Below are 26284 nucleotides of genomic sequence, written 5' to 3' on the forward strand. Positions count from 1 at the left end.
TCTTGAATTATTACTAGTGGTACTTTAAAAGGCTCACTAAGGTCACCCCTTAATTTTTTTTTCAATAATAGGGATGGAACCCAAGCGCATTCTACCTCCAAACTACACTCCCAGCCTTAATTTTTATTCTTTATTTTGAAACAGGGTCTCACTGAGTTGCAGAGGGCCTAAGTAGTAGCTGAGGCTGGACACAAACTGTGATCTTCCTGTCTCAGCCTCCCAAATGCTGGGATTACAAGTGTGGGCCACCATGCCTGGCTCACCCCTTAAATTTTAATTGCTTAAGCAAAATGAAAAGACTGCCTATGACTGAAGTGGAGGGAAAGTAGCAGCTTAGGGTGGAACTGTTCAGTGGCATTTTACTTTGAAACTCAAGAAGTCAGTAAATTCTCTAGGAGGGTTGGATGTTAAGATAGGATTCAGGGAGAGTTAAAGAGTACTTAAATCAATGTTTGAATGAATACAAGGTAAAGGAAGAAAAAGACGATGAAAAATTAATTATTAATCACATCATGTAGTTTACTACCTAATATTAAATTTAACTGTTTTAATGAGGTGTTATGTTTTTAAAAATACAGATTAAAAATGCATGGTTAGGCGGGTGTGGTGGCACATACTTGCAATCCCTGTACTTGGGAGGCAGAGACAGGAGGATCACCCAGGTTTGAAGCCAGCCTCGCTGGCTTAAGAGACCCTGTTTCCAAATAAAAAAGTATAAAAATAGGTCTGGGAGTATAGCCCGGAGGTACAAGGCTTTCCAGGAACCTCAGTAACACACACACACACACACACACACACACACACACACAAACACACACACACACAAATACATAGTTATAGTCTAGATCTAAATCAATGTACATTATTTTAGTTTAAATCATATGACTGAGGTATCAATTATCTCTTGGTAATATATCCAAAATACAGAAAAAAATATAGAAGAGAGAAAAGAAAAATAATCTCTTAACTGCTGAAACCTTACACATCAATTTATCAGAGCGATGACAAAGTATTGAGTCATATCCATGATACTCTCTTAAGTACTTTTCTTGTATTGGAAATTGAATCCAGGGACATTCTACCTCTGAGTTATACCCCCAGTCATTTTTATTTTTTTATTTTGAAACAGTCTCACTAGGTTCTTGAGAGCCTCATTAAGATGCTGAGGTTGTCTTAGAAACTGTGATCCTCCCGTCTCAGCCTCCCAGTATTGGAATTACAGGTGTGTACCACCATGTCCAGCATTCTCTTAAAAATTCATAAAATCAAATTAACACATTTATCTTTAAAGATGGTAGCTTAAAATCATTTGATATTTGAATTGTTTAAGATATACTGTTTAAGGAACAAAACTTAATTTTTATACCCCTTTTTTGCTCTGGCTCTTTTGATTAAAAGTTTTACCACAGAGCCATGCTGATTCCATACATCCATTTATTTAGACACAATTTTGACTGGCATAAGCTCAAAACTCATCAGATTTAGTATACAAGCAGAACTGAATCACATTTTGAAAGCAACATGGGTTGATTCTATGGCAGGTGTTCTTAAACACATTCAGTTTTTGGTATCTAACATTGAATTTAGAAGTAGAAATTTTTTTTGTAATACTAGGGGTGGAACCCAGGGACTTCTCTACATCTGGGCTACACTCCGAGATCTATTTTATACTTTATTTGGAAACAGAGTCTCACTATGTTGCTGAGAGCCTCGCTGGCTTTGAACCTGCGTGATCCTCCTGTCTCAGCCTCTCAAGCACGGGGTTTACAAGTGTGTGCCACCATGCCTGGCTCTAGAATATGTTTTTAACATTGAAGAAAAGAAAGAGTAGATATTAGTATTTCTTTATATGTAACCTTACTATAAAATAATATTTAAATTAGAATATCTCACAAACTCAGCACAATAAATGGTGATCAGGAGCCAGAGTTGACCTGTAAACCAAAATTCAAGACAAAAATTACAAAAAAAACCCCCACTTCTTTCAAATTTCACAAGCTTATCTTAAATCAATTCCTGTTCATTGTTCAATTTTTCAATGATAATTGTTCAATGATAATTTTATTTCTAACGAAGTTTCTGCTTTCCTAACTTATACATAAATCTATCCCCCTACAGTACAATATCTATTTCTAATTTATATTATAGCCACAGGAAATATATTCCTTTATTCTTATTAAAGCAAACAAAACCCAGTTATATGGGTTAAACTAATATTCTTGTATACATTATTATATAGAATAGTGAAACCATTATTTTCTATTTTAGTTTAAAAATCTTTATTGGAGCTGGGCGTGGTAGCGCATGCTTGTTATCCACGTGCTTGGGAGGCAGAGACAGGAGTATAGTGCAGGTTCAAAGCCAGACTCGCTGGCTTAAGAGACCCTGTTTCCAAATAAAAAAATATATAAAATAGGTCTGGGAGTGTAGCCCGGAGGTAGAAGGGTTTCCAGTAACCCCAGTACCACCAAAAAAAATCTTCATTAGATTTTATTAATTCTAGAATCAGTAGAATGAATGAATGTTCCTGTAGCATATTACTTCTAATTAAAAAACTTAGATAATGCTGGTTATAAGAGCTAATGAAATAAATACATTTACAAATGCTTTGATAACCTCTAAAAGGCATTTACTTGCCTATCTAAACACCTTAAGGCATAAGCTTGGTTTCTAACCTTTCTTGACAATCCATAGTTCCTATGATTCACATGTATTGTATTTTAAATGCATCAAGTAACGGATATTCAATACTCCATTCAATTTTAATGCCATTTTGCCAAAAACTAAGTTAAAAGGGCCTGTTCTTCCTTCATTTTGTAGTTTTGAAAAACTACCTAGTAACATCCCTAGATTATATATGTCAGTTAAAGAGTAGCCAGTTATGGTGGTGCATACCTACAATCCCAGCTACTCACTAATTAGTAGGATGAGGATCCTAAATCTGATACCAGTCTGGGCAATTTAGGAGACTGTCTCACAATAACATAAAAAGGGCTCAGGATGTAGCTCAGGAGTAGAGTGTCTTGGGATTCAATCCCCAATATCATAAAAAAGTCAAAAGATTAAAGTGTTTTCAAAACAGTTGCTTAGAATTTTATAAAACCTTTTTATGAAACCAAATTTCAACATAACTGATTAAACTGTGGAACATTTTAATTGATACCTACTTAAAATTTGGACAGAACTGGTACTTACGCATAATCCCAATTACCTTTGGTAGCATTTGTTCTTTGTACCAAATTTTTGATGTAAATCACGGGGAAATTTTCCTAAAGTCCTTCCTGTATTCGTATTTAGATCTGTTGATTTAGATTACAGTCTTATTGTTTGCATACAACTCACCAGGTTTCTTAAAATTATAGAATGCATTTTTCTCAGTTTCAATAACCTGGGTACAGCTATAAAAGACTAAAAGGACTAATAGAACTACGATGTCTATTATTTAGAAATCAAACAAAAGGTCTTTTAAAAATTTTTATTCATTAATATTTGTAATATAGTATTAATAAAGCTAGATATGTACAGATAATACTAATATGGGTAAATAGTCTTCATCACTGCTATAATTAAAAATCTTCAGTGAAAAAGGAACATTATGACAAAATAAATTTCCAAGCAAACCAGTATACTGACTGGCATTTTGTACATACTTATATAAATCAACTAAAAATGGGTAAGAGAAACTAGATCATCAGAATTCTGACATATCTGAGCTAGTTGTGGTGGCACATGCTTGTAATCCCAATACTTGGGAGACTGGGGCAGGAGGACAGGTTTGTGGCCAGCCTCAACAACTTAGCATGACTTTGTGAGACTCTGTTTCAAAATTGAAAAATCAAACAGGGCTGGGGGTGTGGCTCAGAGATAAAATGTCCCAGGTTCGATCCCCAGAATAAAAAAAGAAAAGAAAAGAATTCTGACATAGCTGGAAAGATGGTAAACATATTTTGAAACAAAATCCTTTCTTTGAAAATTGAGCATACTTAGCTTCTAGAGATGCATGAGTTTTCAGGGAAAACTTCTAATTCTCTAGGGTTTCGAGAGGCAGAAAAATTAATGGAGAAGGATGAAAAAGCAGAACTTTGGATGTAACACACAGACTGAATCTGAAATGGAATAGGGCAAGAACAAAATTGATAGAGACAAGAACATGAGAGTACTAAAAGGAAAACTACCAAAACTGATCATAGTTAACTTGTGTTCTCACAAAAAACTAAAGAATATTCTATTTACATACTAAAAAAGGAGAGATAAATTTTGGGCAAGGAAAATTCTGGATGGCCAACATGAAGACTCTGTCCCAAACTAAGACTATATATATATATATATATATATATATATATATATATATATATTATCAAAGGGAAAATAAATATTATCAGTATTATATTGTGGTTGAATTAGCATTTTATTTTCAGTCTCTTCTCTGAAGAGAGTAGTAGAAGGCTTTAGCCTTTGGCCCAAATAAAATAACTAGCAAAGTTAATACTTATTTCTTCTTTGAATCATCAATTAAAATGTAGTTACAATTTGGTAAGTTTTATCAGTCTTTTAAAACACAGAGTTTCTAGACACTGAAAAACAAATTCATTTGAATTCAATCTGTCAGCATTTTCACGAAAAGGATACTAAACATCAAAATGAGGATCTTAACCACTCTTTGCCAGTAATATTTGCCATCACTAATATTTTTTTAGTAAGTAGATATGCCACTATTTTGTTTTGGGGCAAACTATATAAATGAGGCTGACCTATTGGATAACATATAACAATATTCAGACTGATCAAAATTGCTCTTTGTAAACTGGGCATGGTGGCACATGCCTATAATCCCAGTACTTGAGCGACTGAGACAGGAGGATCATAGGTTCTTGGCCAGCTGCAGCTACTTGGTGAGGCCCTCTGCAACTCAGTGAGACCCTGTTTCAAAATAAAGAATGAAAAATAGGGCTGGGGGTGTAGCTTTGAGATAGACTGCCCTTGGTTTCAATCCTCAGTTCTGCAAAAAAAAAAAATGCTCTTTGTTGCAGTAAGAGGAAATTCATTTTTCAAGGCCTTGTTGAATTCTCAAATATGGTTTGAAGTGATAAAATCCAAGTTATGAGAATGTATGAGATGTGTCCATATGGAAAACAGCAAATATAGTAGGAAAGAAAATTATATTATTTTTAATTATGAGGGGCTAAAAAGGATAAAGTCCTTAATTCGCATTTCTGTTTTATAATGTGATTAGAGAATATAATTTCTCTAAATTCAGTCTTAAAAACAAATGTAAGAATGAATAGGAAAGGTATTATGAATTCCTTTTTAAAGAAGAGACCAGAATAAACCCAGGCTTTTCAAAATGATTTGATTAGGATATAATTACCTCTGCACTGATGTCATATTGAGTTGAAGTTGCCCCACACTTGAGCCTGAGTTTTCCCACCAGTTGCTCAAAGTCTTTAACATCACTGAAGCGAAAAGCTGTTTTGCCTTTGATGCAAATGATGACAGATTTGCTGGATTCATCTGTCTTTTCTATTGCTAAAACCTGAGGAATGAAAAGATATATAAGTGAATCACATTTTCTCTTAATGCCAACACTTCCAGTAAATTAGGCTTCACCTACTCTTTTGTGTCTAAAAGTTTTCGTCCATGGTACGAGTTACTAAAAAATAGACGTCATTTAATCACCAACATCACAAAAAAAGAAGAAAAGAAAAGAAGGAACCTGGGGAACTAGATGCACCAATGATACAAATAACCTCAATAAAAGGCATTTCATTTCTCCAGAAAAAGGTTTAAATATTATGTGGAATTTAAAACTGACAATCCAAATGTAAAAATTTCAGTGCTGAATACTGACAATGTATTTTTGACTTAACACAAAAGCTATCAATTCTATTCTTTCTGAGCAAGTACATCACATGTTCGACAGTCTAAATTTCAGCATTCATGTCTTAAATATCTGAGTAGCAAAGATCATTCTATGTTATCCTAAACCCATACCTGGTTTTAAATTTTTTATTTTTAAAATTGTTTTTCAATATGGACTGTAAGGCTTTACTAAAAGGAACGGATAATATCTCAAAAGCTAGTATTTTATAGCAAAAATATTGAACGTAAAACTTGATTATTTAAACTCCTAAAAGGATATTTCACATTGAACTTTTACAAATATACGAAATTAAATGATATTTTTATAACCCCCAACACTGATATGTAACCAAATTTCCATTACCTCTCGTAATGGAATGATTACACTACATAGGTTGCCATCTTGGCTAGCAAAGCAGATATAATTTTCCGAGATGCACATTTTTCCATGAGTACTGAAGTGACTGAATGGTACCCATAAGAAACATTCATGGACTTCTTTCAAAGTCTCTTCTTTTGGCAGCCTAAAAAAGGCATTAAATTGCTCACTGTGGGCTCTATTTTCCAAACCTCTGGAAGAAAGAAAAAATGGAAAGGGTAAGCAGGGCTCAGATGATCAATTCTAAAGTGTGCATATGCCTATATTATTTAGTCTAAATACACTGTAAAATAGACAGATGAAACACTAAATGCTATGTTCGCCAATCAATTCTAAAATGGAGAAAATACACTGACTTCTAATGAAATCATTTCGCTCGTTCTATTTTAAAATGTTGTTCTATTAGTAGAATAAAATGCAGAAAAATTAAGAGATGATGTAGGTCTTCAAATATTATCTGGTTAAAGGGTGACTTACTGTAAGATATTATTATATATTTTGTCTTTTTTGTGGTACTGGGGATAGAACCCAGGGGCATTCTACCTCTGTACTACACTCCAGCCCTATTTTTTCTTTCTTTTCTTTCTTTCTTTCTTTCTTTCTTTCTTTCTTTCTTTCTTTCTTTCTTTCTTTCTTTCTTTCTTTCTTCTTTCTTTCTTTTGTGGTACTCAGGATAGAATACAGGAGTATTTTACCTTCAAGCTACATCCCCAGTCCTATTTTATTATTCTTTATTTTGAAACACGGTCTCACTGAGTTGCAGAGGGCCTCCCTAAATAATTGAGGCTGTCCACGAACAGAAAGCCTCCTGTTTCAGCCTCCCAAAATTGGGATTACAAGTATGAGCCACCATGCTTGGCCTATTCTTTTTTTTTTTTTTTTGGTGGTACTGGGGTTCCTGCAAGCCCTTCTACCTCCGGGATACACTCCCCCAGGCTACACTCCCAGACCTATTTTTTAACTTTTTTATGTGGAAACAGGGTCTCTTAAGCCAGATGCTTGGCCTATTCTTTATTTGGAAACAGGGTCTCACTAAGTTGCAGAGGACCTCACTAAGTAGCCGAGGCTGGCTGCAAACCTGTGATCCTCCTGTCTCAGCTTCCCAAATACTGGGATTACAAGCTTCCAACACCATGCCTGGCTGTCTTTTTTATATATAATTTTATTGGTTCATTATAATCTGACACCACAATGTAGTTCAGAGTGATAGTGACACACATGTACACAGCATTTGGTGGGCTTTCCCCACGGCTCCCTCCCTACCATCCCTTCGTCATACAGGATATTGAGATTGGCATTGGTGTTATCACACGTGGACATAACATCAATGGATGTGATTCTCTCATTGATCGTCCCTATCCCTCCTCCTCTTGCCCTAGACCACCTTTCTGACTCCACCGGAGGCTCTCCTCCATTATCTGAAGTCCCTTTGGTATCCTGATTACAACCTAGTTTCTTCAAATGAGAGAAAACATACGACCCTTCATTTTCTATAACTGACTAATCTCATACAATGTTCTTCATGCCCATCCATTTCTACAGATGACATAATTTTGTTTTTGATTGCTGAGTAGAATTCCATTGTGGGTATGACTCATAATTTTGCGATCCATTCATCTGTTGATGGACACCTAGTTTGATTCCATAATTTGACTATTGTGAATTGTGCTGCTATGAATATGGACATGTTTATTGTAATATATTTATAATATATGAGTATGGCTAAAACAAATTTTGGCAGACAATAATTTAAATACTTGGTTATTAAAAAATCAAGAGTTACCCAAATCTAACAAAACAAAATAAAGAAAATTACACCAAAATTTAGAAAGGAAGAGCAATCCATAAGAGAGTATTGAAATTAAGTTATAGAAAACTGTGAATGTTTAAAAACATCCAAAGTAGAGGCAGGATAAAACATTGCTTGCATAGTGTTGGGCAGAGTATAGAGACAATAAACAGAGACTAATTGTTAACTGATACATAAATATATAAATTAAAAGTAACTGCTTTAAACAGTACAATTTTTAGCGAGGTGTGGGGGTGCACACTTGTAATCCCAGCATTCAGGAGGCTGAGACAGGAGGATCACAGTTTTCAGACAGTCTCAGCTACTTAGTGAGGCCCTTTGCAACTCAGTGAGACCCTGTTTCAAAATAAAGAAAAAATAAAACTAGGGCTGGGGGTGTAGTTCCAAGGTAAGATGTCCCTGGGTTCCATTTCTAGTACTGCAAAAAAAAAAAAAGTACAGTTTTCCTATAGGTACTAAACATGCGCTAAGCAGCAATGCCATCTTGGGTAGTAAGTAAATTCTGTACATTCTAACTCAGATGGAATAAAGTTAAAACTAAATTCATCATTCCTGTATGATGTATGAGTGTGTGGTACTTGATTATGTCTTCAAAATAATTACACTAAATGTGATCAGAAAACCATATTAATTTTTACTTTAGGTTGTATGTAATTCAGTGGGTTATTTCACTGTTACTTGAGAGAATGATCATGATTCATTTATGTAAATGGAAAAATGTCCTTGCTATATTATAGTAACAGGGAAAACGTTATATTCAGTTCCATTCATATTTATTGCAAATATTTTTAATTCATGCATTAAACACCCAGATAGATACATACAGAATTACTGCTATTATGCTTATATATTATTTAAATTGTAGAAGAAACACATATTTGTAGAAACAATAAACAAAGGCAATAAAGGTATTGCATCTTAGAAAAAAGTGACTTAGGACTGTCTCAGTAATTGTTCTTTTTCACTTACTAGAAAAAAAGATTTATATGTATGATTTTCAATAGGCTTTAAAAATACACATAGACAAAACTGATTTTACTGTACCTCATTGAAATACAGACTTGGTAATTAATCACTTATAAATGACCTATTACAGAATATTTACAGGGAAATAAAATAGCTAAAATTATATATGCCTGCTAATCAAAGAACAAACTACAAAAATAAATGCCTAACTATAATATAACATGAACAGGGCTCTTCATCCTATTGAGATCTATTTATAAGTCATGTGCTCTGAGGCCTAATTTTAGTAGTAAGGTCTAAAAAATTTACTTCATTAATCTAAATTCCAGAAAAGCAGACAGGTTCATAAAGAAATCCTTATGCATTTGGATTTTAGGAATGGTTTATAAATAGTCAAGGAAAACAACTGTATCCAATTTGGGCTCTCTAGTAAACAACCCTCCAGAGCACTTGTTCTGGTCTATCCACAGGACGTTGGCTAATGCTCCTCTTATACCTTCCCATAGAGCTTATCCCCTCATCTTCCTTGCCAGAAACTGCTTTCACGAGCTATTCCTGGATCTTCTCCTTTTCTCCTCCCCTTTGGCAAACTCCTTTTAGTATTGGAGTGTTGAGCAAAATGAAAGGGTTCTGGCCAGTTTCAGCAAATGAAATATAACGGCAAACAGCTATCAGTCAGATACTTTTTGATGTAGGCACTAATAATAATCAGCATTTACTGAGTGTTTATATTTTATAAAGTGCTTTCACATATTTCCCTCCTTCTTCATAAGTGTCCTCTGAGTAGAAATGATAGGTGAGGAACCCAAGGTCTCGAGAGATTAGGACATGTCTAATGATTTCTGTTCTCATACTAAATCTCAGGCTCCATTCACTCCATTAATTTACCATTTATTTAAAAATATGTTATGAATTGGGCGTGATGGCACATACTTGTAATACCAGTACTTGGGAGGCTGAGACAGGAGGATCATAGGTTCAAAGCCAGTCTCAGCTACTTAGTGAGGCTCTCGATAACTTAGAAAGACCCTAAAAAATAAAAGAGGGCTGAGGATGTAGCTCGAAGGTAGAATGACCCTAGGTTCAATGCCAAGAACCACTCAAAAAATTGTTATTTGGCCAGGCATGGTGGCCACATCTATACTCAGGAGTCTGAGACAAGAGAAACACAGGTTCAAGTCCAACCTGGATAACTTAGTGAGACCCAATCTCAAAATAAATTTTTCAAAGGGCTGGGGATATATAGCTCAGTGATATAGAGTGCTTACCCAGCATTACCTGGGTTCAGTTACCACCACTACAAAAATGGTTATCTATTAATTATTTTTCAAAATAAAAAAAATATGATCTGGGTGTGGTTGCACATACCTGTAATTCCAGTACTTGGGGGGGGGGCTGAAATAGAATCTCAGGTTCGAATCTAAGGTTTGACAGCCTCAGTAATATAGCAATACACTCAACAACCTAGCAAGACTCTGTTTCAAAACAAATAAAAAATAAAAAAGGGCTGGGAGTATAACTCAGAGGTAGAATGCCCTGGTGTTGAATCCAGAGTACCATAAAATATAAAAAAATATATTTAAGCTGGGCATGGTGGCGCACACTTGTAATCCAGCATTTGTGAGGCTGAGACAGGAGGATTGCGGTTCGCAGACAGCCTCAGCTACATAGTGGGGCCCTTTGCAATTCAGTGAGACCCTGTTTCAAAATAAAGAATAAAAACAGGGCTGAGGGTGTAGCTCGGAGTTCGAATGCCCCTGGGTTCCATCCCCAGTATCACACACACAAAAATGTTTAAGCTAGCTATAGTGGTACGTGCTTTTAATCCCAGTACTTGGGAAGCTGTGAAAGGAGGATTGCAGGTTTGAGACCAGCACTTAGTAACTTAGTGAGAATCTGTTTCAAATACTATAGAGCTGGGGATGTAGTTCAGAGGTAGAACACCCTTGTGTTTAATTCCTAGTACCACAAAAAATTAAAAAATATATTCTACTGAAATTATTGAGACTGCTCATAGAGAAATTTAAAGTTCAACTAACCACACATGCTAAAATCTCCTCCACTAAAATCTCTATATTTCTAAAATCATGCCAAGGTGAATCATAGCTAAATTAAAAAAAATTCAAACCACACATTTATTATTTCTTGACATTAAATATCACAGAGAAGAGGAAACAATTTGTTAAATACATTTGCATACACTCAGAAAAAATTATATACCTATGATCAACGCCAATGAAAAACTGCTATATAACATAAAACGGCCAATATTTAATGCTAAGCAACACTATTATTTTCATAGTCAAGCTATATTTTAAGAAGTAAATATTCAGTCGTTAATACCTTTTGGTAATTTGTAGAGGATCATCAAGAATTGGGTCATTATCAAATGTTTCCTTATCAAAAAGTCTCCTTATGGCGTAGTTTGCCAGTTGTTCCATAAGAAGGTATGTTTCATTAATGTGCAAAAACATTGAAAAGTAGTGATTCTCCCCTTGGGAACACACATGAATACTCTCTGTGAGTATAACATTTGAAGTCTTTTCAAGTTTTGAGACTGCATCCCAGGAGATGATGAGTTTTACTGAAAATAAAAGTTGCTAATAGGCATGATTAAAATTCCAATATTGATATATGTTCCTAAATCAGGTCTTTGAACAATGCTATGAACAGCTAAATTACTTGAGTTTAAAATTAGTTAAAAATCTGAAGCATCATCATAAAGAGACAGCAGACAACAGATATAATTTTATATCAACTAGAATTTTTCATCACTATGAATATATAATTTTTTAAATAAAATATTCTGATTTGTTTAAATCTGTTTTATCTGAGCCAGGCGTGGTGGCGCACACTTGTAATCCCCGCGCTTGGGAGGCGGAGACAGGAGGATCGCGCAGGTTCAAAGCCAGCCGCGCTGGTGTAAGAGACCCTGTTTCAAAAATATAAAATAGGTCTGGGAGTGTAGCCCAGAGGTAGAAGGGCTTCCAGGAACCCCAGTACCACAAAAAAATCGGTTTTATCTAATTATCTAATTATACAACTGCTGATGTAAAAGTTGCATATATGCTATAAACAATACTGTTTGTAACTTCTTTGAGATTAAAAATTGAGATATGAGTCATTAGGTATGGTGGCTATTAGATTTTTATTATAGGTTTAAAACAAGAATTAAAACCTAGACTGAAGCTAGAAGCTTCAAACATAGCTAGAAGCTAGTAGTTTATAACATGGAAAAAAGTAGTTTTATGCCTGTTACCAACATAATTTAATATTCATTTAGTTCCCACAATACGTAAGAGTTTCTATACACACTCCTAAAGACTTCCAAAGACACTGGTTGTATTAAACAACCAGTTTTAAAATGATTATCTCTATGAAATGAACTTTTTGAAGTACAATTTAATGACTGCTAATATCAATCCCATTATTTTACGTATTTACTTGTTTATCAATCCCCTTACTTTATATACAACTTAATACCAGAGTTAAGAGGTCCATTAGTGAATGCAAAGCTACGGCAAGCACGAGAAACCACTTACTTTCTGATCCCAACAAAAAAGAATAGAAGCTCAGAAAGTTGGTACTAAGATAAAGCCAACCCTGGCAAGGAACTCGTCCTTTCCAGTAACTGCATGAGTAATAAGTCACTAATTTCTCCTGCTCTGGTAAACCAAAAGATTTTTCAAATTTCAAAAGGGCTTCTCGAAATTTCTCAGGATCATCCTCTTTTGCAAAAGAATGTTTTCCCTCTTCAGCAATTAATCCCTAGAAGAGACAAAAATATTTTCTGAAAATTCATTATCACCTACCAACAAAAATAGACTTCATATATTTAACTTAAACAGCTGACTGAATACAACTATATTGCATGCATGTATAGATATTATACATACATACCATACATACATATACACAGGTGCATGTTATTTATCTATATTGTGCACATAAATACTTTTCCTAGGACAGGGATAAACAGATTTTCTTAATTTTGTACTAGATTTTTTTCTAATGCCTCACAAGGAACTACCACAAATATGGGCGTTAAGTATATATTTTTTTGAAACAAACAAACAAAAAAGGGTTTATTCAAACTCCAATCTCAGGAGTCACTGAAATGAAAATATCACTAAGAATATTCATAAAAGCACCAAAGGCAAACCACTGGCTTTATATATATATTTTTAAATTTTTGCTTTATGTCTCTATATTTCATTCCAGAAATCCCCATCTGGGGGAGGGGTGGAGTATCTCCCACTTTGGGAACCTATGTGACTAGCACTAAAACTATTGGCTGAATTAGAATTAGGGGTCATAATAATTGAAAGCTGCCACATGTCCATCAACAAATGAATGGATAAAGAAAACGTGGTATATACACACAATGGAATTCTACCCAGCCATAAAGGAAAAAAAACATGAAATGTGCAGGAAAATATATGGAATTAGAGAACATCATGCCAAGTGAGATCAGCCATTCCCAGAAAGTCAAAGGTTGTAGTTTTTTCTCACATATGTAAGCTAGAGAGAAAAATGGAAAACATAAGGGACTTTGGAGAAAGGTGGAGAGACTAGTAGAATAGTAGAAGGGAAATGGGGGAAGGGGGAAAGAGGATGAAGGAAGGAAACAGTTCAAATAATACTTAAATATTTAGCAGTAAATAATTATTTTATTTACTGTCATATTTATTGTAAATATTTTTGTAAATTTTGTAAATTTTTTGTAAATTGTGTAAATATTTTTGTAAATTTTGTAAATGTAAATAAATGTAATTTACTATAAACGTTTAACAGTAAATATTTACTGTTATTGATATGAAAAATGTAACAGTAAATAATTATTCACTTAAATATTTAGTTAAATATTTAGTATTTTTAAGTGTTTTAAGTATTTTAAGTACTGTTAAATATTAAAAATTTAAGTAAATAATTATTTATTGTTAAATAATTAACAGTAAATAATTGCCACATGTAAAGGTATTACTACACTGGTTTCACCAGCATATATAGGGAGGCAAAAAGGTGTGACTAGGGATGCATCAGCAAGATCTGTGCGCAGGTAAATTTGTATCAAGAACTACATGCATGTATGTTTGCATCACATTGAACCTTACCATTACTTTTATTGGTGAGTTGCAATTGTAATCATGGTAAGGTTCAGAGTTACAAAAAGATAATGCATGCAGCACTCATTGTGTTTCCCTATGGTTCCTATCCCGTTCCCCCTTCTCCATAGGTAGTCTTCACATCAATAAAAGTAACTTCATGGATGAACAAAAGGTTATTTAAATAGTTACCATCATCAGATCTCCCCTCTCTCCTACCCCCTCTCTGGCTCCACCCTCCCATTCCACGAATATCTCATTTATCTGAGGTCTTCTTTGTTTCCCTGTTTCTCTCTAGCTTGCACACATGAGTAAAAACATATGGCTTTTCATTTTCTGTGACTGGCTAATCTTACCAAGCACAGCATTCTCAAGTTCCATCCATTCTCCTGCAAATGACACAACTGTGTTTTTATAGCTGAGTAGAATTCCATTGTGTATATAGTCTGTAATTCTGTAATTCATCCATAAAGTCTGTAATTCATTCATCTGTTTATAAACACCCAGGCTGGTTCCAGCTTGGCTATTGTGAGTTAAGGTGCTATAAACATGGAAATGCATGTACCCCTTTTGTAATCTGATTTCACTGCTTTTGAGAAGATTCCCAAGGCTGGCATTGCTAGGTGGTAAGGTGGCTCCATTCCCTCTTTTAAGGAACCTTCATACTGAACTCCATAGCAGCTGAACTAACTTGCAATCCCACCAACATCGTATGAGTTTCTATTTCATCACATCCTTGCCAGCATTTGTTGTTGTTTGTATTCTTAACAACTGCCATTCTAAGTGGGATTTGATGGAATTTCAGTGTAGTTTTAATTTGCATCAGTACTAACAATGTAAAACATTTTCCATATATTTATTGGTCATTTGTATTTCTTATTTTGAGAAGTACCAATTAGATCCATTGTCCATTTTTAACTGAGTTCTTTGTTCTTTTAGTATTGAGTTTTGAAGCTCTTTATATATTCAAGATATTAATCCTCTATCAGATGGGGAGCTGGCAAAATTTTTCTGCAATTATGTAGGCTCTCTCTTTAGGTTCTTGACAGCTTCCTTTGATGTGCAGAAGGTCTTTAATCTGATACAATTACATTTATTAATTTTTATTTCCTGGGCTTTGGGGATCTTATTGAGGAAGTGTTCACCACTGCCTATGTATTGGAAAGCTAGTCTTATGTCCTCTTCGAGTAGTTGCAGTCTCTTTGTTTTACTTTTTCTTCTTTGGAGTGCTTGGGATGGAACCCAGGGCCTCATACCTACTAGACAGGCAAGCACTTTACCACTGGGTTACATTTCCAACCCAGCTTTATAATTTTCTCAAGTACTAATTCTGGCAATCTTATGTATACTTCTATCAATCTTGAAAAATGTCAGTAAAAGAATGACCTACCATGCAACCTCTGATCCTCATATAAGAGGATCAAAGGTTTTAGTATTCCATTTGCAAACTATCTATAACACTTACTCTTATCTTTCCTTGTACAAAGTTAGTAATATCTTCATTTGAATCAAACACAGATAAGGTCTTCATGATATTTTGTTCCAACCAATCCCAATGCTTGGTTATTTCTTCTCTGTTGGCTCCTGATTAATGACATAAGAGAATAAAATACTCAAGAAAAACGTCACAACAAAACTGCTCTTGATATTTACAAGCGCTTTCTTTTTGGTGCTGGGGATTGAACTCAGGGGCATTCTACCTTTGAACTACACCTCCAGTCTTATTTTATTTTTTATGTTGAAACAGGGTCTCTCTAGGTTGTTGAGTGTCTCATTAAATTGTTGAAGCTGGTTTTGAACCTGTGATCTTCCTATCTCAGTCTACCAAGTACTGCTATTACCAGCATGTACCACCATGCTGGGCTTATCAACTTACTTTTAAAATAAATAAAACATTTATTTACTTTCAGAAGTGATGTTAAAAAGGAATAGTTATTGCATTAATTTTCTACTTCTCTCTATATGAGCATGCACAATATTTCTTATTACAAATAGAATAAAATATTTAATGAAAAAGGAGAAAAGTAATTATAGCTCATGAGAAAAGATAAAATTCTGTAAACAGGATAATAGTAACTGGCACCTAGAGAGTAACCATTATCACTTAAGAGAATATGTAGAGTGCCAAAAATACATATTCATACTTTAATTCTTGGTCTTAAAATAATATAACTAAACTAGCACTGTGGCCCCAGTCTGTGTGGCTGATAATAACACATTTGTGACAATCCTAGGAGTGTTGCTTAAATGTGGATTTCAACTGTGGCCTTTCAACTCAGAAAGCATTTTTGGTCACCCCATTTGGTAAAAGACCTAGTAAATGTACAAAAATTCCTGAGGCAGTTTAGAAACCCTGTAGTAAGGTTAAGTCCATGTGAGATACTCTACTGAATCAGTGTTAGCTGGCTCATTGAGGGTCATATTATTAGCTCTAAATCTCTTTGGCTCGAAGAACTTTTTAATATCAATAGCTCCCTATAACCATATACATTTTACTTTCTTTGTACTATGGATTGAGCCCAGAGGAATTCTACCTCTATCTATACTGCCAACCTTTATATGTTATTTTTGTTTACTTTGGAAGAAGTTGTCACTAAATTGCTGAGGCTGGAGTCCTACCATCCTCCTGTCTCAGCCTCCCAGGAATTGGGATAATAGGCATATGCCATCCACATTTTGTTTCCCACATATATTTATGGTTTTCCCAGAATTGTGGATTATATAAATTTAATTTGACAAAAATACCTTAATCTCTTATAATATATTTTAATATATGTAAACTGACACATTAAGAATTTATTGACTTTTTCAGGTTAGAATTGTATTCATGTTACTAAACTCACCATACCAAGAGTAACAGCTATTTTAATGAAATCACAAATAAGTGTCATGAGGAAATTTTAAGATGTTTTTAAAAAATCTTTAGGCATATGGAAGCTCATTTGCAGGTAACTACTATATTTCTGCATCACCTTAATTTAGGAGAACAAGTTATATAACCATCTTTTATTTTTTAAGTAGAAATGACATTTTTTCTAAATAATTTCAGCAAACCAGACTTAAAGTTACAGAATTCTTGTGGTATCATCTTTGTGTAGTTTAATACCAGAGAGAAGGTTCACCAACAAAAATAAAAAAATTTAGAGGGAAATACAAAAAAGAAGCCATAAATCCTTAAAAAATTAACTACACTGTATATTCACAGATATTAAAAAGGCTTAAATTCATGATTGTTCTTTTTTAAAGTATATTTACAATAGAAGAGAGGGAGAAAAAATTGAAAAATAAATCATTCAACATTAAAAAGGCCAGAAATCTGGGATTCTAATTTGGACCAATAATGCAAGAGTATCTTAAAAAAATCAAACAGTCATTGTGAGTTTTTTAAATTTTATTTTGGAACCGGGTGCTGTGGTGCACACTTGTCATCCCAGCATTCGGGAGGCTGAGACAGGAGGATCTGGGTTCGCGGACAGCCTCAGCTACTTAGTGAGGCCCTCTGCAACTCAGTGAGACCCTGTTTCAAAATAAAGAGTAAAAAATAGGGCTGGGGGTATAGCTCAGAGGTAGAATGTCCCTGGGTTCCATCCCCAGTACCACAAAGCAAAAAAAAATAATTTTGACTTGATTTATTAGGAAGAAGTATCCTAATTCCTTTCCTATCCGCAGAATATATGGGGAAACATCTGGAGTACCCTGGCCTGAATGGATATGTAGCATTACCTGTAAGACATTCCTTCATGATGCTTTTAGTGAGCAAATTGTTGTGAGAATAAAAAAAGTTCAAATTTTCAGGCTTATGGTGTTTAGGGGCCAACATTTTATTTATTTTAAAATTTTTTGTAGTACTGGGGATTGAACCCAGGGGCATTCTAACTCCGAGCTACACCCCCAGCCCTTTTTTTTATTCTTTATTTTGAAACATGGTCTCAAGTTTCAGAAGGCCTCACTCAGTAGCTGAGGCTGGCAGCCAACCTATGATCCTCCTGTCTCAGACTTCCAATTACTGGGACTACAAGCATGAGCCACCATGCCCGGCTATGGCCAACATTTTAACTGTGAGTTTGGGGCTCATAGTTGATTTCAGATTCTCTCATCTGAGCTATTAAAAATGAAACAATATATTTGAAAGGGAAGGTACCATCTACCCAGCAGCTGGGCAAAGCAGAATCAAGTTGAAGGAGGGAGTCATATAGCAGAAGCACTGACCAAATTTGCTCAGGACCACTGCTTCTGGTTTATGTGCTTCCAGTCTCTCATACCACTGGAGTTTTAAATTCCCAATAACTTGTAATCCTTCTTAAATACAGAGAGATCTTGCTACCCTCCAAAAGTAGAGTCACACATTTAATTCTTTTCTAAATCTCAAAAAATTGGGGAGTATAAATAAATTTGAATATTCGGTTTCTTAGTATCTTTATTAAATTTGAATTCTATATATTTTAAAAATCATACTCACCACATGCAATTGACAAGTACACTTGAGAATCAGGTGTCTGGTGGAGGATGCGAAATGGAGCTACTTTAGCAGTAGAGTCTAATACTGAATCAAGTGTCCCAACTAGAAGCCCTGTTATAATAGAAAGATTGTTGAAATAAGGATTTTACAAGAGATAAAGAAAATATCACTACATATAACTAATGGATTTGTTTTTCAAATTTTCTAGCTCAAAGAGTTCTTACAGAGTTTTCTTTTAAAATATATATTTGGGATAAAGAGATTATCATGTGCTAATATGAGTAGTGTTTGAGAAAATTATCTTTCAATAAAAGAATAAGTTTCAATTGTCCAAATCTCACAATGTATTTATAGCACATATATAGTATATATGGCTATAGTAAGATTGTGTGCATAACAGGTAAGAATGTCGAATCTGGCACCAGAAACTACCTGGAATTGAATCCTGGCTCTATCACTTGTGACAAATTAAGCAAGTTAAAGTACTTACCATTTCTGCAACTGAATTTAATAAATAAGATTAAAACAGAACTTACCAAAGAGTAGATGAGTTATTACATACAAAACACTTGGAAAAATACTTAGCATAGAGTAAAATACTCAATATTAATTAATTCTATTATTACATAAGAAAAAAATATTTATAAAGATATGCCCTTGATTAATAAGAAGGTTTTGGTAAAGAAATTTTATTTTAGCAATTCTTAATTTTTCAATTTGATTTTCAAGGCTCTTGCTCCATTAGTTCCACTTTAATTATCTGGTTATATTTCCTAATACTTCCTAGAACAAATTTTGCTGTTTTCTTAAACAGCTAATTTTTCCCTTAGGGTCTTTGCTAAGCAATTATCTTTTTACTGAATAATGCTAACAAAATTCTTCTAGCTCAGTCCAGGTAGTACAAAATCTTTATATTCTTCAAGATACAACTCCAACCAGGTGCTGTGGTTCATATCTGTAATGCTTATACTTGGGAGGCTGAGACAGGAGGATCTCAGGTTCAAGGCTAGACTCAGCAACTTAGCAAAACCCTCATCAACTAAGTGAAACCCTGTTTCAAAACTGAAAAGATCTGGAGATATAGTTCACAGCTAGAATGGTCCTGGTTTCAATCCCCAGTAACAAAACAAACAAACAAACAAACACATAATTCTTCCATGAAATCTTTACTGCCTACCCCAATCAATTATACTTCTCCTTTTCTTTAAATACTTGTAACACAGCTGGGCATGGTGGCGCACGCTTGTAATCCCAGCATTTGGGAGGCTGAGACTGGAGAATTGGGGTTTGCGAACAGCCTCAGCTACTTAGTGAGGCCCTCTGCAACTTAGTGAGACCCTGTTTCAAAATAAAGAATAAAAAATAGGGAAGGGGGTGTATCTTGGAGGTAGAATGCCCCTGGGTTCCATACCCAGACCCGCAAATAAATAAATAAATAAATAAATAAATAACAAATACGTGTAATACCTAAGTTCTATAGTATACAACCTAGCATTTGATTATTAGGTTTGTTATCACAACTACTTTCTAAGTGCTTAAAGTACAATATTTGTGTCTACTTATATAGAGTATTAGATTTGAGGACAATAACCTCTGAGTTTGTATCCTTAACTTTCAATATATGCTGGGCACAATAAGGGCATACTTTTGTTGAATTTAATTGTATCAGTAGAATGGCTAGAACATATAAATATTTTCTTTTTCAGAAGCTGTGATTGGTTGGGTATTGGTTTTGTTCTAATAGCATTTCCCTTTAAATTAATATAAAGATTTTTGAGAAAATGTTAAATAAATTATAAATTAAGCTTTTGGCTCTTCTCTCCTATTTTCCCACTTAAAAAGAGTTCAGATTTCAAGTAAGCTTTAAATGAGAATTCAGGGAATTTGGCAGATGTGAAGTGGGAAGTTATTATAAGCATAGAAGGAAGTAAACTACAAGAGTAGAAGGTAAAGATTTAAAGGGAATTTTGGCTTACTTGAAACAAAGGGGGGAGAATGGACATAGGAATAGAGAAAAAGTAAAAATAAGAGTCATAAAATACAGCATAATCTCAATTAGCAATCTGAAATAGGGTTTTCACAGTAGAGAGGACGTATTAAGAAAGAAATGTTGGCAATGGAAACATGTATATTATAGAGGAAAAAAGATTTTTAATATCATAAAAAAGAGAATGGGTACAAGGTGTAGCTCAATGTTAGAGCACATGCCTAGCATGCCCAATGATCTGAGTTTAATCCCCAGTACTATAAAAATATTAGAGTAGGAATTAAAGATTTTGTTTAAGAAATAGGAGAATACCCAGAAAATTACGATGGAGGAGAAGGTACTGGGAAACCAGAATGGGAATGGAAAGGAGGAATAGAGAAAAATATTATACTTCAATAAATAATGAGGAAATTATTGAAGGATTTGGGGGGAAAGGAAAAATAATTCTATCACTCTCAGCATTGGAGCAGTGATTGTGAGAAACTGTAAATTTGGTCAAGGATAAAGAGAGAAAATGGAAGCTAAACATATGCAGATGGTGTCCTAAGACCAAAGTAAAATTACTCAAGAAATGAAGAATGTTCTCAGTTTGAAGTCAGGAGAGTAAAAATATTAAAAGAAAAATAAGAGTGGTAAAGAAAGACTACCAGTAGAGGTAATATAACTCCAGGTTGGAAAACAGAACCAAATGTATAAATGTGTATATATGTAAATATAAACATATATAAAATATTTACTTTCTAATAACATGTTTATTTAATATATATATATATATATATATATATATATATATATATATATATATTCTTGGGTCTGGGGCTGGAATCCAGAGGCATTTTACCTCCGAGCTACACTCCCTGCCCTATTTTTTATTCTTTATCTTGAAACCGGGTCTCACTGAGTTGCAGAGGGCCTCACTAAGTAGCTGAGGCTGTCTGCGAACCTCGATCCTCCGGTCTCAGCTTCCCAAATTCTGGGATTACAAGCGTGCGCCACCACATCCGGTTTACATGTCTTTAATATATTGATAAAAATTATATTAATTTATATTTTATATTAATATTATATACAATGTTATATAGGACCAACTTATATTTATATATTTATATGAAACATTTATTTTTAAAAACTATGATTTATATATTTATATGTTGATGTCATTTATATGTCATAATATATCACATACATATTTTGATATCACTGTCAAAAATTATAACTTCAAATGAAAACATTTATTAAAAACAGAACAGTTTTAGATGCTAGATTTATTTGATAACTTTTGTCTTTCAAGAATTTAAATGCAGACCTGGGCATGGTAGTGCATGCTTGTACTCCTACTTGGGAGGCGGCTGAAACAGGAGGATTGAAGGGTTAAGGCCAGATCAGCTACTTAGCGAGGCCCTCTGCAACTCAGTGAGACCCTGTTTCAAAATAATAAAAAATAGGGCCGGGAGTGTATCGCAGAGGTAGAATGCTTCTGGATTCAATCCCTAGAACCACACACAGACACAAAAATAATTTAAATTCAGCCAGGGGTAGTGGCACATGCCAGTAATCCCAGTATTTGGGAGTGTGAGTCAGGAAGATCTCAGGTTTGAGGCCAGCCTCAGCAGCACAGCAAGACTCTCAGAAACCTAGCAGGAAATTATTTCAAAACAAAAAATAAAATTGGGCTGGGACTATAGCTCTAAGGTAAAATATCCCTAGGTTCTATCCCCAGTACACGCAGCCACACACAAGAATTTAAATGCTAAAATATGTTTCAAAACAAGAAAATTCCAAATTTAAGAGGAAAAGCATTTTAATAGATATGTAATAAAATTAACTCAAATCCTATTTTTTAATTTTGTATTGGTGCATTGTATTCATACATCATATTGGGGTAAAAAACTTGTGTGTACATACATGGACACATCACTGATTTAACCCCTACCCAGTTCCCACCCCATTCCCTCCCCGTCCCTCCTTCCCTTGCTTGGCTCAGTGGTTGACTTCAATATGTTTAAGTACATTGTGTGTTTTAGAGATTGTCCTCTTCCCCCCTCCTTTAGGTTGTCTTGTTTGCTCCTCTATAGGATTTTCTTTTTCATCTAGAGTTCCTCCTATGACCCATTTCTCCTTAGCTTTCACATATTAGAGAAAGCACCTTATTTTTTGTGACTAATCTCACTTAGCATAATGTCCTCCAGTTCCATCCATTTCCCTGAAAATGATGTAATTGAGTTTTTTTAAAGGGCTGAGTAAAATTCCATTGTGTACATATCCCACCCAAAAGAAAGTAAACCAAACTACCAAAGTAATGCATGTGTATCTATGTTCAAATCCTATTCTATATTCACATATACTATAAAAGGTAGTAGTAGAAGAATGGGACAAAGAACAGAGTGGGTAAAGAAATATTTGGGTCAGTTAAAAGGTAATGTTAAGTGGTCGTGTGTATATGTGAGGAGGCAGAGAGGAAAGAATTCATAGAACTATTCCTGAGTGACCTAACAATTAGTTCTCAGATACGCTGGAGACTGGAACAAAGCAGTCAACATCATTGGCAAGAAAGGTCTTTTTTTTTTTGCAGCAAAAAATATTCACCAAGATTATGCATGCCTCATACCATGTAAAAAGAAAATTGTTCCATTTATTTAAGTGCAGGAAATTAGGCAGTTAATATAAAACTATGAAACAAATAATTTGGAAGCTAGCACTAGAATACATTTCCAGGCACTTGGGGAACTCTTCTAGCTCATTAAGCTGTAATCATCATCAAATCCCTGCAAGTCATTCAGGAATTAATATGTGCCAATGTTTGGGTTCTAAAAGTACAAGAAAATAAGCAGACAACTTTGGGTTGCTTTTTCATATACACAGAGATTTAGCATCTGACAGCCAGAAATTTTGAGGTCATGCAGCAGCCTACATATGGGAAATCCTATAGCTATACTAAATTGGAAAGAGAATAGATACTGTCAGCTGCATGACAGGATAAGAAATTTTGAAATATCCAGAAATCCAAATCATCATTTGAATGACTATAACTACGTATCATCAGCATTCTTAATCTTCATAAAGGTCTATGGAGTTTGGGTAGCATACTTCCATACAAATAACATCCACCACCTTAGAAAATTCATCAATGCTATTGATATCTACTTTTTATTAAACATAATAGCAAAATAATAAATATGCAAGTTTCTATGATTTTTTTAAACAGGCACCTCTGAAGGCAATGATGATTGCTTATTAACCACTTCTTTTTGGCTAAATAGAGAAGTATAGACTTCAGAGATGAAAGGTATCCTAACAGCTCATGTAATCCAACTTGGAGCATATTCCTTTCCTCTATAGCATCCCCGACAGAAAGTCTAGCTTTATCTTTGGGTAACTCCAGAGACTATTTCTCCCAAGAGTTTACTTCTCCCAAGGCAACCTGTTGTATCAGTGTAAACTTTTATTAATTGCAAAGTCCTTTATAAAATATAAAAAATATTTATATATTCAAACGTTATGTTTAGTACCAGCTTCTAGAGTTTGGAACTATGCATAGGGTCCCATGTTCAGAAGGACCATGTGCTTGGTTTATTGCTTTATTGTCACTGTCCTGAAATTCTCAGTCTTTCTTTTGGTATTAGGGATTGAACCCAGGGGCATTCTACCTCTGAGCTACAACCCCTACCCTTTTTATTTATTTCTTTTCCTTTTCTTTGCGTGTGTAGTATTGAGGATTGAACTCAGGGGCATTCTATCTATGAGCTATACCCTCAACCCTACTTTCTTTTTTACTTTCCAAGAGGGTCTTGCTAAATTACCACATGCTGGCCTAAAACCCATGATCCTTCCTTGCAACCTCAGTATAATACAAAAGTCTATTCAATATGAATTGTCCTCAAATTTTACAACTATAACTATCTTATTTTCCCTTATTCTTCTTGTATACAATATACCTAGCTCTTTAAATCTTTATGACATTGTCTGTATCTCTTATTTCCTACATCATTTTCCCAATATATTTGTCAAAGCTCTTCTTCCTCCTCCTTCTCCTTTCTCTTTCTCCTCCTCCTCTTTCTCCCCCTTTTTCTTATTTTGGTTCTGGGGACTGAACAAAGGGGTGTTCTACCTTGAAGCTATACTTCCATCCTTTTTGTCTTTTATTTCGAAACAAGGTCTCCATAAATGGCTGAGGCTAACCTCAAACCTGAAATTCTCCTGTTCCAGCCTCCCAAGTACTGGAATTATTGGCCTATACTACCATACCCAGCTTTTCAAAGGTTTTTTTTTTTGGTAAATGTGTCATTCTGGTTGGAGTCATGAAGAACACCTGCAATCCTAGTACTTGGGAGGCTGAGACAGGAGAATCACAGGTTCATGGCCAGCCTGAGAAACTTAGACAGAACATGTTTCAAAATGAAAAAAATACTGGGTATAATTGTACACACCTGTAATCCTAGTACATGGGAGACCAAGACAGGAAGATCACAGGTTCATGGCCAGCCTCAGCAACTTAATGAGAGCCTGTTTAAAAAAATAAAATAAAATAGGGCTGCGGTTGTATCTCAGAGCCAGTAAGTCCCTGGGTTCTATCCCCAGTAACTAACACACACACACACACACACACACACACACACACACACACACAAATATATATAAGACTGGGGGTATAGCCCCAATAATAACATAGTTAAACTTCCATGTACCCATCTTTCAGCTTAAAAAAATATCAACACACTTTTATTTATCCTTTCTGGGGGTATTTTAAATTAAATTTTATATGTAACATAATTTCTTCTATAAATGAATGGGGTATAAAATACCCCAGTGCTCTTAGTTTGTTTTATAAGGTCTTCAGTGAAATCTAACATTCAGACAGTGCTAAGAACACTAATATATGGCACTGATTGTCTCTTTAATTTTGATACACCTGCAAATTTGTAAACAATCCTTTTTTGTATTAGATCAATGACAGTGGTGAACAGGAAGGACCAAGAGCTGAGGGTTGAAGGAAAGGCCATTAATACAACCAGGGCTTAAAGATGGTGTTCATTGACAATGTGCTAGTTTAGTGTAAAGCTATAATGTAACTTAGTTTGACAAGTGGTTCTGTTTTTAAATTAGATTGAGGGCACTGTGTAAAACAATATTATTGCTCTAGCTACAGAAGAGTCTTGTAAATTAACTTTCTAATTGCAAATATTTATTTCCATCCTAAGTAGACTTTTTGAGTATAAAATTGGGCCATAGTAATGATTGCTAGAAACTTAGAGCAGATTATTCATCTTGTCATAAACTTTAATACTTCTGAAGTCAAACCAGTAAACCTTTACTGAATGTTTTATAATCTCAATCTTGTTAAATGTAAATGAACAAACTAATTAGTAAACTGCCAATACACTTAGTAAGAAATATATTCAAATAATAGATAGGAATGTACTTAATAGACGTTTTAGGTTTTCCTGCTTCTATTACTTTGCTACCAGATCTTAGTCCTTAAAACTGAACTGTGAATGCTTATTTTAAAATAATCAAATAGTTACAGTTGGCATTTTAAAAGCTGCCAACTTTATACTAAGAGCTCTGGAAAACAGTTAAAATAATTATTTTTTGTTCTGTTTTCTCTCTCCCTGAGTTCTTTTAAAGGCATCAACTTCAAACCTGGATATCACACACACACACACACACACACACACACACACACACATTTCTTTTTCTAATTAAAATCTTTGTTTAATGA

General features: G+C 34.5%; 1 protein-coding gene across 1 annotated transcript in view; it reads right to left on the reverse strand.

The window, feature by feature from the left end:
* Positions 1-26284, reverse strand: part of TBC1D8B (TBC1 domain family member 8B) — a gene marked incomplete at both ends in the record, with an annotated part of 77834 nt that overhangs the window by 41518 nt on the left and 10032 nt on the right. Inside the window, 6 exons of the mRNA XM_080719406.1 lie at positions 5369-5533; positions 6224-6431; positions 11358-11598; positions 12557-12782; positions 15585-15703; positions 18579-18689. Of these exons, the coding sequence (XP_080575532.1) occupies positions 5369-5533; positions 6224-6431; positions 11358-11598; positions 12557-12782; positions 15585-15703; positions 18579-18689 (1070 nt within the window). The remainder of the gene's footprint in view (positions 1-5368; positions 5534-6223; positions 6432-11357; positions 11599-12556; positions 12783-15584; positions 15704-18578; positions 18690-26284) is intronic.

The sequence above is a fragment of the Muscardinus avellanarius genome, assembly GCF_963383645.1.
Source record: "Muscardinus avellanarius genome assembly, chromosome: X".
Taxonomy (NCBI): domain Eukaryota; kingdom Metazoa; phylum Chordata; class Mammalia; order Rodentia; family Gliridae; genus Muscardinus; species Muscardinus avellanarius.